General features: G+C 44.5%; 1 protein-coding gene across 3 annotated transcripts in view; it reads left to right on the plus strand.

Moving 5' to 3' along the window:
* TAF3 (TATA-box binding protein associated factor 3) overlaps window positions 1-18341 on the plus strand; it is a 171135-nt gene that overhangs the window by 106798 nt on the left and 45996 nt on the right. For 2 of the 3 annotated variants that reach the window (XM_087722714.1, XM_087722716.1), the window contains exon 4: window positions 5630-5712. In XM_087722714.1, the coding sequence (XP_087578840.1) occupies window positions 5630-5712 (83 nt within the window). The remainder of the gene's footprint in view (window positions 1-5629; window positions 5713-18341) is intronic. The other variant, XM_087722715.1, reaches the window with a different exon arrangement.

Consider the following 18341-nt stretch of genomic DNA (forward strand, 5'->3'; position numbering starts at 1 on the left):
CTACACCAGTGACGGCTAACTGTTTTCTCCTCGTGTGCCGAAAGCCATAACGCAATGTGCATACAACACCAATCATCACCAATCACCTCCACTAGACCGATTAGATCCCACAGATTAGGCCACCTCCGAATTCCATCCGCCGGCCAGTGCCGACTGGCGACTACCCGGAGGAGAGCCTTCTCTGTGGCTGCTCCAACCCTCTGGAACGAACTCCCCGTGGAGATTGGAACCCCTCACCACCCTCCAGGCCTTCCGCAAAGCCCTTAAAACCTGGCTGTTCCGACAGGCCTGGGGCTAAACAGCTGTTGCCCCCGTCTCGAATGGTATGACTGTTGTGTGTTTTTAAATTATGTATTGTTATGTTTCGTCTTTTATTTTCTGTCTGTACTCCCCTTCCCTGATTTGAATTGTGAGCCGCCCTGAGTCCCCTTCGGGGGAAAAGGGCAGCATATAAATATAATCAAATCAAATCACCGCCCCCATGCCTCGCCTCTCCCAGTGCATGTGCACGTACCCCCCGCGCCCTGTTTTTGGGCATAGCAGGACTCCCTGAAGCCTCCTGAAACCAAAAACGGAGGGGTGGCACGCAGCCCTGCGCTACTCCTCCCCCCACACATGCACTCCCCTCCACCCCCACGCATGCCTGCGTCTCTCCCACATGCGAAGCAGAGACCCACAAATTAACTGCCCAGGAGGAGGCACGCGCACATGTGCAGTGGAGCTGACATGGACTACGGCTCGCGTGTCCGCAGAGAGGGGTCCACACGCCACCTGTGACGTTTTGTTAAAAGAGGATGATTGGCCCAAAGTTATCCAGTGTAGGTCTGCAATTGAGTGAAGATTTGAATCGGGGTCTCCTTGGTCCAAGTCCAATCTCTTAACCTGGCCATTTCTTTGGCTGCCACTTTAAAGAAGACTTTCCGCTTATGAGTTCTTCTAATGCCTTGGTAAGGCCACACTTGGAATACTACATCCAGTTTTGGTCGCCACAATATAAAAAAGCTGTTGAGACTCTAGAAAGAGTGGAGAGAAGAGCAACAAAGATGATTAGGGGACTGGAGGCTAAAACATATGAAGAACGGTTGCAGGAACTGGGTATGTCTAGTTTAATGAAAAGAAGGACTAGGGGAGACATGATAGCAATATTCCAATATCTCAGGGGTTGCCACAAAGAAGAGGGAGTCAAATTATTCTCCAAAGCACCTGAGGGTAGAACAAGAAGCAATGGGTGGAAACTAATCAAGGAGAGAAGCAACTTAGAACTGAGGAGAAATTTCCTGACAGTGAGAACAATTAATCAATGGAACAACTTGCCTCCAGAAGTTGTGAATGTTCCAACACTGGAAGTTTTTAAGAAGATAACCATGAAGTGGTATAGGGTTTTCTGCCTAAGCAGGAGGTTGGACTAGAAGACCTCCAAGGTCCCTTCCAACTCTGTTATTTTATTCTACTCTACTCTGTTCTGTTCTGTTCTGTTCTATTCTAATGGAAGAGCTACTGTTTCTTTCTGAACTTTGCTGAGCTCTGCCAATCAATATACATATTTTCTTGGTGGCCTGTAGCCTCAGGAATACTAGGCCAGTGATGGCAAACCTTTTTTGGCTCCCATGCCATAAGTGGGGGGAGCGCAGGGGGGTTGTGCACGGGTGTGCTGCACCCATAATGCAATGTGCGACACACCTCCAGCACGCATGCGCGCATGACAGGCGCAATCCTCCATTTTTTGCATGCTTTTTTCACCCTCCCCAGGCTCCAGCCCCCCCCCCCCCCCTGAGGCCTTCTCCCGGAGCTTCCCTGAAGCCTCCGGAATGCAAAAAAAACAGCCCTTTGGGCAAAGTTCAGGAACAGACTTCCAGTTTGCTCATATGACCAGTTTAAGCCCTCTGGAGCCTTCAGGGGGGTCCTACGAGCAAATCGGAAGACTTCCAGTTTGTCTGTTGGGTCGTTTTTTGTCCTCCAGAGCCTTCAGGGAAGCCTCCAGGTCATAACATGAAGCAATAATAATAATACAATGGAACAGTCGTAAGTAGAAGATATGGAGTCCAAGACCTGTGGGCCTCCAAAGGAAATTGCATTTGATCTGGAGACGGGTTAGATGAGAGATGCCATTGGAGGGGGCTCAGGACCTTCACCTTGGCCTAAGGCAGAGGTGGGCAGGTGGGCAACTTAGGCTAGCTTTACGACCTGCGGACTTCAACGCCCAGAATTCCTAAACTCAGCATCATTCCAGTTTTCTCATTTCTCGTCCAGCAAACTGGTTAACCTCTTGAGTTGATGTGAACTCAACCCCATAGAAAATGCCATTAGGGTTCAAACGGGAAGATTATTTGCACAAATGCAGAAAAAAAGAAAAGAAAAAAGGAGAATCTTGGCCGGGTGGGGCAAGGGGGGGGGGATGGAGAGAGAGAGAGAAATTTCACTCCACTATCAGATTATTCGGCTATTTGATAGAGGTGCAGTGGGGGGGAGGACCCCGTTCATTGAAGGAGACAGAAGGGATTTCAATATCTGTGTTCAAATCTGTCTACCTCCCCTCTATCTGGCCTGGTATTTCCTTCTCACTGCACTCCTTCTATTTATTCATTTATTTGTTTTTTTTTCTAGGTCGGATACTTTGGCCTAAGAAAATCACAATAAATCCTTATAAGAATCACATTTGATAGGGTAAATCTCCCAAGTAGAAATCGCGTATAATAGATATCTCTCAGTTACTGCCTTTACCTGCGGAGGGGAGTCGTCCTAATTGCAGCATTCATATATTAGCAGATTTCGAGTGAAGATAGGATTCTATTCCAAGTGGCAGCTTAAAGCGCTGAGTGATTAAAATGAACTTAGAAAATAAAATAAAATAAAATAAAACCTCTCCCCTCATTTTATAACTAGCCCACGTCTTCTACTGTTAACAATTCAGTACACCATTAGGACTATAATGCACCATTACAAGTGATTAAAAAGAAATTTACCCTTTATACTCCTAAAATATATTGTATTATAGGAAAGCAATATAAGCTTGTGGCAGATTACATTGACAAAGCTTCCTGTTCGCTTTGGCGAAAAGTCCCTGTCGAAAGATAAAACTTTAAAGCCAGGCTGCATGAAAGAGTCCCTACCCCACAAAATTAAAAAAATTTAAACCGATCTCCACAGATAAGCCTTTCCTCTCTTTTTCTTTTCTTTTCTTTTCTTTTTCTTTCTTTTTTTTTTCTTTTTTTGGAAAAAAAGTCGTCCCATCTCTTTGCTGGAAGTCAGGATTTTGAAAATAAATTTCCTTTCTCTCCCTCCCACCTTTTAGAAAATCTCTTGAGTGATTTTCATTTTTTGCAAGGCCGCTCTGTTGGTGTCCTGGAAAAACGGAGAGTTAAGGCTTTATCAGTTGGTGCCCTGAGGTATGTGGCAAAGAAGCTAAATCCTTGAAGATTAGTGCCAAAAAAAAAAGAAGAAGAAAGAAAAAAAATTCCTGCAGCACACGGCAATAAGGGGCTTATAGGACTACTAGTATTAGTTCAGGTGAAAGGAGTATTGCTTATACATAAAACTGGACAAATCCAGGCACAATGTATTTTTAGTTAGCTACAAAGGAGTCTTACATTGCTGGACATTGCCACTTCGCTGACTGGAAAGCTCGGTAATTCACTGTATAGATGCTTCTCCCAGTCCAAATCCCCAACTTATTCCAGAATTTGCAGTTCTTTAAATTTTAATTGTAAAGAGATCGTGGTCCCTTGACATTAAATATATATATATATATATATCTGTCCATTTCAATGAATGGGATGGGATGAGATAGAATAGGATAGAACAGCGATGGCGAACCTTTTTTTGGCTCGCGCGCCATAAGGGGGGGAGCCAGTGGTGGGTTTCAAAAATTGTTCGAACCTACTCTGTGGGTGTGGCCTCCTTTGTGGGAGTGGCTTGCCGCCCATGTGACCGGATGGGAGTGGCTTGCCGCCCATGTGACCGGATATGAAGATGCCGACGACACTTGTCAGAACCACCTTAAATTACCTCACACACAGCCCTGGCATGCATAAGAACAGGATGTAAACTTGTTTTTTAAAAGGCATCTTTGGTTTGCGTTAAAACAACTTCAACACACGCAATGTTCTGATTGCACCACAAACGCAGGAGTCATCCTTACCTTTCACAGAGGCACTGAGTTTTATAAATAGGAGCATGATAGTGTAGAACAATCATATCCAAGGACCAGTGGTGGGTTGCAAAAATTTTTGGAACCTCTTCTGTAGGTGTGGCCTGCTTTCCGGGTCCACCGGTGGAACCTCTTCTAACCGGTTCGGTAGATTTGACGAACCGGTTCTACCGAATAGGTGCGAACTAGTAGGAACCCACCTCTGGGGGGAGCGCAGGAGAGTTGTGCACGGGCATGCCACACCCATAATGCAACACGACACCCCCCAGGTGCACATGCGCGTATGAGAGGTGCTCCCCCCATTTTTCCATGCTTTTTTCGCCCTCCCCTGGCTCCAGAGGCTTTATCGGAGCCTTGGGAGGGTGCAAACAGCCCTCCCAGAGGCCCTCCGGCGGCTTCAGGGACCTCCAGGAGGCTTCCCTGAAGGCTCCGGAGGACTAAAAATGACCCTATGACCAAACCGGAAGTCAGTTTTAGCCCTCCGGAGGCTTTAGGGACCATCAGGAGGCTTCCCTGAAGCCTCTGGAAGACTAAAAAGGACCCTCGGAGCAAACCAGAAGTGACAACGTTCATTGAACAACTGTTTTTGCTTAGAATAGAAATTTTGGGCACAATTGTGGTCGTATGTTGAGGACTATCTGTGCATTCCCACACCTGTTCGCACACCTGTTTCTTCTCTGATGTGCTGACCTAGGCTTCCCAAGACCATGAAGCAGACTCCTCGTCCTGATAAAACCTCTTTTATTTAGGTTAAAGGGAATTCCTCTCCAGCATAGTCCCGGCCAAGAGTCTTTCATGAGATTTCACAACTACAGACCTTTGTCAGGCTTGGAGAGCTGCCAAGCCGATATCTTCCAAACGCCATGCTGTAGCAGCAATTACTTGGCAAGAAGTCAGGAACAGATCTTCCCCCTAATGAATTGAACTGATTGTCTCCTGCAAACTCCACTCCCCTTTTGCTCCTCTTTATTTCCTTTGGGAGGGGCCATTCACCATCCACCTGTGGCTTTACTCATGAGTCGACCCTTGTTCCTTAGCTGTTCCTTTCTCCTGGCAGCTCTGTGCATGCGCATATCAGGAACAGGCTTCAGCTGTTCTTCTGCCTCACTGATCTCCAACTCCGAAGGCAGCTGATAACTGTCATATGGCCCTGGCCCCTTCTCTGCCTCCGACGCAGAGCCCTCGTCAGAGCCTTTCCCAGACTCCAGGACTGGCCCAGGTTCCTCCCCAACCTCCTCACTGTCTGAGTCTACCATGAGTTCCGCTGGCCTCTGGCAGGCTACAACAGATGGAGATGCTGTCACATAACACATGAACTGTTGTAAGTCAATGGCTGCCTGTACATCTGTTCCCCCCTCACCTTCACAGACCTTGAGTCGATTCTGGGAAGTCCACAAGAGCCCCCTGCTCTGCCTAATTCAACATGGCACAAAAACTTTATAGCCGATACCCCATTTTAACGCTGGAATCTCTTACCTTTAGCAGATCAAAATCGAACCCGTTATCCCTGCCCCATCTCCTGTGATTCCCCGGCTGACGTTGCGAGTGGGTGGTCAGGACAAAATGTAAGTATGAAATAAACCCAATCGATCAACCCTTGGTGGCTATGGGTTCCTCTGCTTGTGGCAAAATCCATTTAACAGACTGTGTCGTTCTTCCTAATGAATTTATTTCCTGAACGTTGCTTGCCGTGATAATTAATGCAATTTTTTTAAAAAAAAATTTAAAAAATTGCAATTAAATATAAAGCCTTTAAACTGCCCAAGGGCGTAATCCCCCGTTTCACGATTGTAACGGGCAAGATTAAGACTTTTTGTTTGTCTTCCTGTATTCGCCTTCCAGGACAACTAAACAAAACCTAAAAGGCTTAAGGAATAATGTTTTGGAATCAAGACAGCTAACCACGGTTTGCTTTAAAAATGACACGTGAACTTAACTGTACAATTGGCAGCTTATGACTTGGAACAAAAGTAGTCGCTATTATTTCATCAGAGTTGATCTCCGAAAATGAGATCTTATTTAACAGTATTGTTTGATAAAACCGTTTGGATTGAATAGCGTATGCATGTAGGCATTCATGTACGTGTTAATGTTATATTTGTTTCTGGCATTTTATAAGCCCTTTTGTTTAGTCAGAAGTGGCTTCTGGAAAAAAAAAAGTTAACAATGTGTTCTGACGGAAGACTTCCCGAAAGCACGAAGCCAACTCTTCGTCCCGATAAAACCTCTTTTATTTAGTTTAAAGGGAATTCCTCTTCCGCAAAGTCCTGGCAAACAGTCTTTCATGAGATTTCACAACTATAGACCTTTATCATGCTTGGAGAGCAGCCAGGCCGATATCTTCCAAACGCCATGCTGTAGCAGACAATACTTGGCAAGAAGTCAGAAACAAATCTTTCCCCTAATGAATTGAACTAATTGTCTCCTGCAAACTCCCCTCCCCTTTTGCTCCTCTTTATTCCCTATGGGAGGGGCCATTCACCGTCCACCTATGCCTTTACTCCTGAGTCAGCCTTTGTTCCTTAGCTGTTCCCTTCTCCTGGAAGCTCTGCACATGCGCACACTGGGAACAGGTTCCAGCTGTTTATCTGCCCCGGCAGCTAATAACTATTGGGCGGCCCTGGCCCCCTCTGCCTCCAACACAGAGCCCTCATCAGAGCCTTCCCCAGACTCCAGGACTGGCCCATGGTCCTCCCCAACTTCCTCACTGTCTGAATCTGCTGCCAGATCCATTGGCCATTGGTGGACCACAACACAATGAACAATGATGACGCATCATTAGAAATTTGGGTTGGTTTTTTTTTTAAATTGTGCATTAAATTTATTCACTGTCCATCTCAGCATCACATGATTTTGAATGGCTTACAGTACAATCCAATCACACAATTGTCAAGCGCAGGAAATCAGGAGTCCAGGCCATTCAAATGACTATATAGTTTATTGTATGCTAAAGTTCCATACACGATCCGAACTACTAACGATGAGGGCAAATTGGCAACAAATTTAAGGAGAGCTGGATTTAAATCTCTTGTGGGCACAAAGGGAGTCAAGACTTATGACATGTTTGACCCCTCCCTCAGGCTCAGCCTGGTGATCTCCTACAACAATATTACCCTAGAAGTAGCACTTAGACTTATATACCACTTCACAGTGCTTTTATAGCCCTATCTAAGAGGTTCATCAGTCTGGAGTCCCTTCCAGCCCACCTTGAATTCCTCTGACTCTTATCTACCATCAGTTTCCTTTGACCCTTAGTAGTTCAGATTCTTGTAGAGAGCTTTAGGTTGCAATAAGCCTATATATTCATTAGAACTTCTGGGACTCCCAATTTTCTGCGCTTGATACCTCTCTTTAAGCTGCTTTCAGGCCATCAGGTTGAAGTGTTATAAAATGCAGGGAAATAAATAAATGAGTAGAGATAGTCCTTGATTTACTGCCACAATTGAGCCCAACTTTTCTGTCGTTAAGCGAGGCATTTGTTAACTGAGTTTTGCCCCATTTTACGACAGTCATACCTGGATCTAAATTATGTTCAATTGTACTGTCTTAATTGGCTTGTCAGTCCACATGACCACTATATAGAAGTGAAAAGATATGGTTCAAACCTCCACATATAAATGCCAAGAGATTAATTAGAATATTTTTTTCTATTGATCCCCCCCCCAAAATAAGGACAATATAGTGAGTTCATCTGGCATTGACCAATTGGCATCTAAAACAGTATACAAGTAGACCCCGACTTATGAACCCAATTGAGTCCAAAATTTCTGTTACTAAGTGAAACATTTGTTAAGTGAATTTTGCCCCATTTTACGACCTTTCTTGCTGTTAAGTGAAACGTTGCAGTTAAGTAGGTAAGTAACATGGTCGTTACCATATTTTTGGAGTATAAGATGCACTCCCCCCCCAAAAAGAGGGTGAAAAAATGGGTGCATCTTATACATTGAATGTAGCCCCTCCCACCTGCTGGCCCCCACCCTTCGGCCTCCGCGCATCGCATTTTAGACCTGTTCCATTGGCGCACTCACAACCAGCGAGCTAATGTGCTGAAGCTGGCCAGGCTGTTTGCTAAGGACGCTAGCCAGATGAATACCGATGGATGCTGGTAAGCAGAGGCAGAATTTTTTCTTTCTTATTTTCCTCCCCAAAAACTAAGGTGCGTCTTATACTCCGGAGCATCTTATACTCCAAAAAATACGGTAAGAGGATCTGGCTTCCTTTGCTCATCCAAAGGTCCCAGAAGAGGATCACATAAATATGAACCAAGTGCCATGCATCCAAATATCGATTGCGTGACCATGAAGATGCTGCTGTGGTCTTAAGTGTGTAAAACCATCACAAGTGACTCCCCCCCCCAGGCCTTGTAACTTAGAACGGTCATTAAGCGAATTGTCATAAGTCGAGGACAAGCAGTATATAAGTTCAGTCTTGGGGTCCCCCCCCCCGTAGAGCGATACAATCTTCTTTCAAAGCATCTGCAACTCTGCCCAGGTTTTCAAATCTGTCAGATTGTTATGCCTGCTGGAAAAACATTGCCTGCCAAAATGAGATCATCAGACAGTTCCAGTAGGAAGTTGTTTTTTGGAGACTTAATGAGAGCGTTGTTGAGGAATGGATGGTCGGGGAAAGCTACCTTTGCCATTTAGGAGTCTTGCAACATTCTTATTCCACGCGGAATGTAGGCAGGCAATAAGAAGGTGAAACCACCTGGAAGAAGATAATCCCAGGGTTTGAGTAAATGAAAATGAAATCAAAATGAGAACATTCTCTGATTGGACGTGAGGGATGGAGAAGGAGAAGTTCCCCCAATAAAGGCATGATGATATGGGGACCCTCGGAATCAATGGATTGGGATTTCTGGAAAGTCACGGAGAGTACCAAGTTAACAGAATAACAGAGTTGGAAGGGACCTTGGAGGCCTTCTAGTCCAACCCCCTGCTCAAGAAAGAGGCCCTATACCAGTGTTTCTCAACCTTGGCAACTTGAAGTCCTGTGGACTTCAAGTTGTCAAGGTTGAGAAACACTGCCCTATACCATGCCAGTTTCTTCTTAAAAACCTCCAGTGGTGAAGCACCGTCAACATCTGAAGGCAAGCCATTCCACTGATGAGTTGTCCTCACCGTTAGAGAGTTTCTCCTTCATTCAAGTGCAATTATCTAGACCCCTTCCAGTCCGGCTTCAGACCCGGTTACAGCACAGAAACCGCTTTGGTCGCATTGATGGATGATCTTTGGAGAGCCAGAGATGAAGGACATTCCTCCATCCTGGTCCTCCTCGACCTCTCAGCGGCTTTCGATACCATCGACCATGGTATCCTTCTGCGACGACTGCGGGAGGTGGGAGTGGGAGGCACCGTGTTACGGTGGTTCTCCTCCTACCTCTCGGACAGGTCGCAGTCGGTGTTAGTGGGAGGGCAGAGATCGTCCCCAAGGCCCCTAAAATATGGGGTGCCGCAGGGTTCGGTCTTATCCCCCCTACTATTCAACATCTACATGAAACCGCTGGGAGAGATCATCCGTAGGCACGGGATCAGATACCATCAATATGCGGACGATACTCAATTGTATCTGTCCGCCCCGTGCCAAATCAATGAAGCGGTTGACGTGATGGGCCGGGGGCTTGAAGCCGTCATGGACTGGATGAGGATTAACAAGCTCGTGCTCAACCCAGAAAAGACCGAGTGGCTGTTGTGTTTTCCTCCCAAAAATTTGGCCAATAATCCAACACTCAGGCTGGGGGGTCAAATTTTACACCCCTCAGAGAGGGTTCGCAACTTGGGAGTCCTCCTGGATCCACAGCTGTCATTCGACCACCATATAGCGGCTGTGACCAGGGGGGCATTCGCCCAGGTACGCCTGGTGCGCCAGTTGCGACCCTACCTGAATCGGGAGGCCCTCACAACAGTCACTCGGGCCCTTGTGACCTCTAGGCTGGAATACTGCAACGTGCTCTACATGGGGCTGCCCTTGAGGAGCATCCGGCGACTTCAGCTAGTACAGAACGCAGCCGCGCGAGTGATTGCGGGTGCACCCCGATTCACCCGCATTACACCTATCCTCCGCGAGCTGCGCTGGCTACCTGTCGATCTCCGGATGCGCTTCAAGGTGCTATTGATCACCCATAAAGCCCTACATGGCAGTGGATCTGGATACCTGAGAGACCGCCTTCTGCCAATTACCTCCCTACGACCTATACGATCTCATAGATTAGGCCTCCTCCGCATTCCATCGGCCAGCCAGTGTCGGCTGGCAACTACAAGGAGGAGGGCCTTTTCAGCAGTGGCCCCGACCCTTTGGAACGAGCTCCCCGTAGAGATTCGGACCCTCCCCACCGTCCAGGCCTTCCGCACAGCCTTGAAGAACTGGCTCGCCCGTCAGGCCTGGGGATAAGGATTGCTACCCCGCCCGAATGTTGTATGCATGTTGCTCATTATTTTATTATGTGTTGTTGTCTCAACGTTGTATCCCCCCTTCCCTGGTTTCTGTGCGCCGCCCTGAGTCCCCTCAGGGAAAAGGGCGGCCTACAAATGCAAATAAACCTCTATAAACCTCTATTCCAGGTCGCTTCTCTCCTTGATGAGTTTCCATCCATTGCTTTTTCTTCTGCCTTTGGGTGCCTTGGAGAATAGTTTGACTCCCTCTTCTTTGTGGCAACCCCTGAGATATTGGAAGACTGCTATCATGTCTCCCCTGGTCCTTCTTTTCATTAAACTAGACATTCCCAGTTCCTGCAACCGTTCTTCATATGTTTTAGCCTCCAGCCCCCTAATCATCTTTGTTGCTCTCCTCTGCACTTTCTAGAGTCTCCACAACTTTTCTACATCGTGGCGACCTAAACCGGATGCAGGATTCCAAGTGTGGCCTTACCAAGGCATTATAAAGTGGTATTAACACTTCATGTGATCTTGATTCTATCCCTCTGTTCCTCACCGTTAGAAAGTTTCTCCTTCATTCCAGGTTGCTTCTCTCCTTGATGAGTTTCCATCCGTTGCTTCTTGTTCTGCCTTTGGGGGTGCTTTGGAGAATAGGTAGACCCCCCTCTTCTTCGGAGCAGCCCCTCAAATATTAGAAGACCACTATCATATGAAAAGAAGCAATTACAGTATAGGAGAATGTTAGTTAGTTTACTTTATTGTCATTGCACTTCGTACAACGAAATTAAATGCCATCTTCAGTGTACATTATAACTATAAAAATAAAACACACACACACACACACATCCTTCTATACAATTGAATTGAAAACCCTGATATTGCATTAATATTTCACTGTATAGTAGAATTCAATATAGTTCCTGCCCTGGGATAGAAGCTGTTTTTCAGCCTATTTGTCTTTGTTTTTATTATCCTGTACCGGCTGCCAGATGGTAATAGTTTAAAAAAAAAGGGGGGGTGCTCAGGATGAGATGGATCTTTAAAAATGTAGTGTCAGATCAGAGTTTTAGACTAAAGTTTATCATCTGATAGATCAGGGTTCCCCAACCTCCAGTCCGTGGACTGCAGGGGTGGGTTTCAACCGGTTCGCGGCGGTCCCTGCGAACCGGTTGGTCGGCGAACCCGGAAGTAAGTAACTTCCGGGAACGGCGAAGGGCCCACCCACCCACTCCTTACCGGTCTTTGAAGGCTTCTGCGCTTCCACGCAGGCGCATGGCATATACAGCGCCTGCGCGATTCTCCCCGAGCAGCTGGATGGCACATACAGCGCCTGCCCGAGTCTCCACGAGCAGCTGGAGCATCGTGCAGGCGCTAAGACGCATGCGTGAACTGCGCGTGTGCACGAGGACGCCGCCGGCCCAGTTCCAACCGAACCGGTTGGAATGGGATTAGCAACCCACCCCTGGTGGACTGGCACTGGGCCATGGCATACAAGCAACCGGTCCACGCAAACAAGTGAAGCTCCTTCTGTGGGATTTAGGCAGCATGCGAAACCATGTCCTCTCCAGCCCGTGAAAAAATTTATCCCCATGGAACCAGTCCCTTGCGCCCAAAAGGTTGGGGGCCGCTGTTGATAGGTGACTCACCTAAATATACTTAAGAGTTTTACAGGTAGTCCTCGACTTACAACTATTCATTTAGGGACCATTCAAACTTGCAACTTATGTGCAACTTTTCAAAATGATGACCATGGTCACGTGATCAGAATTCACACTCTTGGCAACTGGCATGTACTTACGGCGGTTGTACTGTCCCGGGTTTATGTGATCACTATAGCAGTGTTCCAATATCTCAGGGTTTGCCACAAAGAAGAGGGAGTCAAACTATTCTCCAAGGCACCTGAGGGTAGAACAAGAAGCAATGCGGGGAAACTAATCAAGGAGAGAAGCAACTTAGAACTGAGGAGAAATTTCCTGACAGTTAGAACAATTCATCAGTGGAACGACTTGCCTCCAGAAGTTGTGAATGCCCCAACACTGGACATATTTAAGAAGTTGGATAACCATTTGTCTGAAGTGGTGTAGTGTTTCCTGCCTAAGCAGGGGGTTGGACTAGAAGACCTCCAAGCTCCCTTCCAACTCTGCTATTGTATTGTATTGTATTGTAATCTTCCCAGATGGTTTCCGACAAGCAAACTCAATGGGGGAAGCCAGATTCGCTTAACGGCCTCATGATACCCTTAATAACTACTGCGATTTGTTTGACGACAGTGGCGAGAGAGGTCATAAGAGGGGGCACAGCTCACTTAACAACGCTCTTGGCTTAACAACAGAAATGTTGGACTCCATTATGGTCATAAATTGAGGACTTCCATATATGTTAATCTGTATTGTAAGCATATATATATACAATTTCAACTTCCCTTCTTCTGAGGGAACTCATAAATCCCTCAACCTGTTTCTCTTCCACATTATTTAGAGAGGAAAAAGGGAACAATTTTATGGTTTTTTTCCCTCCTCCTTTTTTTTCTCCCTCCTCAAACAATGTTCCAAAAAGGCCCAGGGGACATATATATATATATGGAAGTCCTCAATATATATATACTTAATATATGGACATATATATATATATGGAAGTCCTCAATATATATATACTTTATATATATATATATATATATATATATATATATATATATATATATATATATATATATATATATATATATATATATATATATATATATATATATATATATATATATATATATATATATATATATATATTGAGGACTATTGAGGACTAATATATATATATATATCCCCTGAGCCTTTTTGGAACATTGTTTGAGGAGGGAGAGAAAAAAGGAGGAGGGAAAAAAACCATAAAATTGTTCCCTTTTTCCTCTCTAAATAATGTGGAAGAGAAACAGGTTGAGGGATTTATGAGTTCCCTCAGAAGAAGGGAAGTTGAAATTGTTTGCATCAAATCAGTAGAACGAGATAAATGTTTTTCCACCTCCACTAGACAGTTTCTATTAAGCTCCGTCAATCCTGAGCCGCAGAACCTTTCCGCGTGGATAAAAAGGCGACTCTTTTCCCTCAGTATTTTGGGCTTTTCTGTTTGGACTAAGAGCAACAGATGAAGATTTATTAATATTTTTTATTTTTTTAATCCTGCGTGCCTGTGCCTTCGAGTCAGTTTTTGATTTTCAGTTGACTATCTGGATAAAATCTGTCCTGGGCGGTTTTTGGAAGAGGCGTTAAAATGAAATTCAGGTTTACCCAACCTCGAGGGCTTTTAAGACCCGTGGACTTCAACTCCCAGAATTCCCCCAACCAGCACGGCTGGCTAAGGGAATTCTGGGAGTTGAAGTTCATGCGTCTTCAAGTCGCCAAGGCTTAATTAGACGGTACGCCCAAGATATTCTTGGCACCCACTGTGTCTGTCGTCTGCTGTGGGTCTATATTGCTTTATTGTTTACTGTTGTTATTTGATTTGATTTATAGCCTTTCTGCTTTGGCAACCACTCAAGGTGACATGTTTATGGAGCCTTTGCGGTTTGGGAGTTTTCTTGTAGGCACTCGGAAGAATCTTTGCACTGAGAAATAGGTAGCAATCGCTTTAAAATTCAAGATCCGCTTGACTTGGCAAGTCTGTGGATTCTTTTTCCTCTCCATTTTTTCAGGTCTCATTAATCTCATTGCCACTCAAATTACATCAAAATCTTTTCTCTTTTGTATGTTATCCGGTATCTATACTGCCCAATATATGCTCAAAAAGGGCTCAAAAGGTGGCTCGGTGGCTAAGACACTGAGCTTGTCAATCAGAAAGGTCGGCGGTTCGAATCTGCATAACAGAGTGAGCTCCTGTGACTTGTCCCAGCTTCTGCCAACCTAGCAGTTCAAAAGCACGTTAAAAATGCAAGTAGAAAAATAGGAACCACCTTTGGTGGGAAGGGAACAATGTGAGTTTGTGACTGTTTCCAAAAAGCCTGGCCTGCCTTATAAAAGGACACATCTTTACCAGAGAGTCCTCAACTTATATCCATTCGTGTAGTGACCGTTTGAAATTACAACGGCACTATGACGTTTCTTTTGCATTTACGACTGTTGCAGTCTCCTCGTCACCTATTCGGATGCTTGGGAACTGGCTCACAGTTATGACGGGTTGCAGTGTCCCTGGGTCAAGGGATCCCCTTTTGCGACCTTCTGACAAGCAAAGTCAATGGGGAATCTAGATTCACTTCACGGCCGTGTTGCTGCAGTGATTCATTTAACAACAATGAGGAGGAAGCTCTTAAAATGGGGCAAAGCTCACTTAACAGCTGCCTCACTTAGCAACGGATATGTTGGGCTCAATTGTGATAGTAAGTCGACTGTCTTGGATAACCGATATTTTTGAGCCTGCATTGGTCTGTGCAAATATAACTCTCGGGGCAATAAATGTCTGTTTATTTAGTTAGTTAATTTGAATCAATATTCAGACAGTGAAATTATTTGCTAATTACCTTTAATATGAGTATTTGAATACGTGTCTATAGACGTTTTGTGTGTAATGTTTGGGAAACACAAAGTTCCTCCTTTATAGTGACTCTGCCAAGATATGGCAGATTGTACACTTGGGTTGATCTATGTGTACAATTCAGTAAAAATAAATATTTTTGAGATGCCTTGTTTTATTCACGAGCAGATCCATGTAAATAATTGATTCTCTATAACTACTTAAAGCAGTGTTTCTCAACCTTGTCAACTTGAAGATGTCTGGACTTCAACTCCCAGAATTCCCCAGCCAGCGAATGCTGGCTGGGGAATTCTGGGAGTTGAAGTCCAGACATCTTCAAGTTGACAAGGTTGAGAAACACTGACTTAAAGGGTGACTCCGTGGCTAAGACACTGAGCTTGTCGATCAGAAAGGTCGGCAATTCGGCAGTTCGAATCCCTAGTGCCGCGTAACGGAGTGAGCTCCCGTTACTTGTCCTAGCTTCTGCCAACCTAGCAGTTCAAAAGCGTGTAAAAATTCAAGTAGAAAAATAGGGACCACCTTTGGTGGGAAGGTAACAGCGTTCCGTGTGCCTTCGGCATTGAGTCATGCTGGCCACATGACCACAGAGACATCTTTGGACAGTGCTGGCTCTTCGGCTTTGAAATGTAGATGAGCACCGCCCCCTAGAGTTGGGAACGACTAGCACATATGTGCGAGGGGAACCTTTACCGTTACCTTATAATTACTTGAGAATCCTATTTTCTCCCTCCTTGGAAATGTCTTCTACATGCAACTATATACAGTATACATTTATATATTTTAAAAGAATCTTTTCCACTAATTTAAATATATATTCCCATCGGATGGACCGGATTGTCGAGTCTGGTTCGTCCATATCTAAAGCAAGTTTGAAAAGATCTAGGAGGAGCTTTAAATTTCAAACACCAGTTTCTTGCAAGTGCTTTGACTTCACAATAAAAACCAAGTGGAAAAAAATAGATTATAATCATAGAATCTCTCTTGCCTTTGAAGTAAACAAGTACAGCAATAACTTGCGTAAATGCCACATTAGAAAAAATTTATTGGATTCCATTCTAATGTAATTAGAGCTAAATTTGTTCTATAAATGAATAAAGGTCAACAGTGAGTCTTACTTTATCTCCAATTTGAGCTTCAATAAATTGCTTTATTTAATTTGTTGGGAAAGATCTTATCCTTAACGGATCGAGGAGTTTGGTCTACTGGGTTTCTAAGGAATCTGCCGTTACTTCTATATGATTTGATGGATCTTGCCGGTCCTGGGTCTGCTGTTGTTATTAAGTCAGAAGATTACTACTGTGATTAACATTTATGATTAATTATCTAGAAAAAGCTGTTGTATTAGTTTCAGTCACCAGTAGGATTTGAGCATCCTTGTCTCCACTGGTATTTTCCCCAAACGAGTTATCGCCTTTATTGACTGATAAATGCCCTTTGACTTGATGAGATTGTATAAAATCCCCGTTCATGAACTTGTAGTGACAGTTTTGGTAGGCTGCCACAGAGATTTTGCATGAAGGAATAATCCTTCAAAGCAGCGGTCACCAGTGATGGACCACTGATGGTCCACGAGAAAATTTTGGTGGTCTGCAGAAAAATTATTTGCATTTTGATTTATATACAAATGCTTGACAACTGGTTCATGTTTATGACCGGTCAATGAGGAAGCCGGATTCGCTTAACAGCCATGTTACTCACTTAACAACTGCAGTGATTCACTTAACAAACATGGCGAGAAACGTCGTAAAATGGGGCAAAGCTCACTTCATAAATTCCTCACTTAGCAACCTAAATTCTGGGCTCAATTGTGGTCATAAGTCGAGGTCTACCTGTAGTTATCTGGTGACGTTGGGCCAGTCCCCCTCTCTCTCAGCCCAACTCACCTCACAGGTTTGTTGTTGTGGGGAAAATAGGAGGAGGAAGGAGTATTAGGTATGTTCACCACCTTGTGTAATTTATAAAGAGTAGTAAAGATGGGATAAAATTCAGGTAAATAAATAGGATCTGTTTAAAAGTCCCTAAACTTTTTGACTACAGAATGGTTACTAAGGGGGCTGAGATTCACCCAGTCAGAAAATACCTACTAGTAATAAAACAGTGTGTGTGTGTGTATTTGTGCCCACGTGTGTATGCACACATGCGCTCCCAGGCCTACTTTAAAGTTTTGCTTGCCTTTGTCCCTGGTTTATTTTTTATTATAATTAATTTTACCTTTGTACAAGCTCTACATTTGTCTCGTGTTTGTTCCATCAAATAATAACAGTGACAATAATAATAAAAATAACATTTTTCACAGGGCGAAAAGAAATATGGCATTTGCATCTGCCCACTCCTTCTTACTGAATTCACCCCAATATTTGGCATTTGAATCATTTTTTGAACTATAAACTAGCCAAAATGCTAAGCCGGGGGAAAATAAAAAGCCAAGTTTGTATGTAAAAAAAAGTAAATTAAATAAATACAAAGCCCTGGATATTTTGTTTAACTGAGATTGCTGAACATGCGCGGAAGTTGAGTTCCCAGAGGCTAAATTGATAAATGTTCAGAAATCTACAGTATCTTGAACAAAACAATGGAGGGCAACACGGCTATTGCCCCAAGGCCCAAAATCCAAAAATGCAACATACAGCGTGTTACCTGTTTCAAGGGAAGCAATAATGGTAGTTCTCACTTAAACACACAACGAAACATCTGGAACACAGAAACACACAATCGTACCCGAGCTTGCACGTAACACAAGGGGAAATCGTATTCTAAAATCTCAGAATATTTCCTGAGAACCCCCTCAGGCCGGAAGCTGATTTTTAGCTTTTGTTCCACAGCAGCATTTTGCGATGGCTGCGCTGTTGTGGTTTAACAGCATTTCCAGAGAGACACACAGAGAGGGACATGCAACAAAGCAGCACCAAAATGACTACAGCCGTTTGCAGCTTCTTTGTGGCTCAGGAAATGAATTTTCTGTGTCTCTCGTTTCGTACGGGCAGTCCTCGTTCTTACGGCCACCAAATTTCTATTGCTAAGGAAGACGGTTGTTAAGTGAATCTTGCCCCGTTGTGCTACCTTTCTTGACCCTGCTCCGAAGCGAGTCACTGCAGTAATGTGATTGTTCCGTGAATCTGGGTTCCCTGTGGACGTTGCTTGTCAGAAGGTCGCAAAAGTTGGCTCACACGACCCCGGGACACTACAAACTGTCGTAGAGACATGCCAGTGGCCCAGCAATTGAATTTTGATCATGTGACCACGGGGATGCTGCAACGGTCATTGGCGTGAAAAACGTTCGTAAGTCACTTTTGTCAGTGG

Source organism: Thamnophis sirtalis, unplaced genomic scaffold, assembly GCF_051295495.1.
Source record: "Thamnophis sirtalis isolate CommonGarterSnake01/CBP01778 unplaced genomic scaffold, rThaSir2_p1.2 scaffold_9, whole genome shotgun sequence".
Taxonomy (NCBI): domain Eukaryota; kingdom Metazoa; phylum Chordata; class Lepidosauria; order Squamata; family Natricidae; genus Thamnophis; species Thamnophis sirtalis.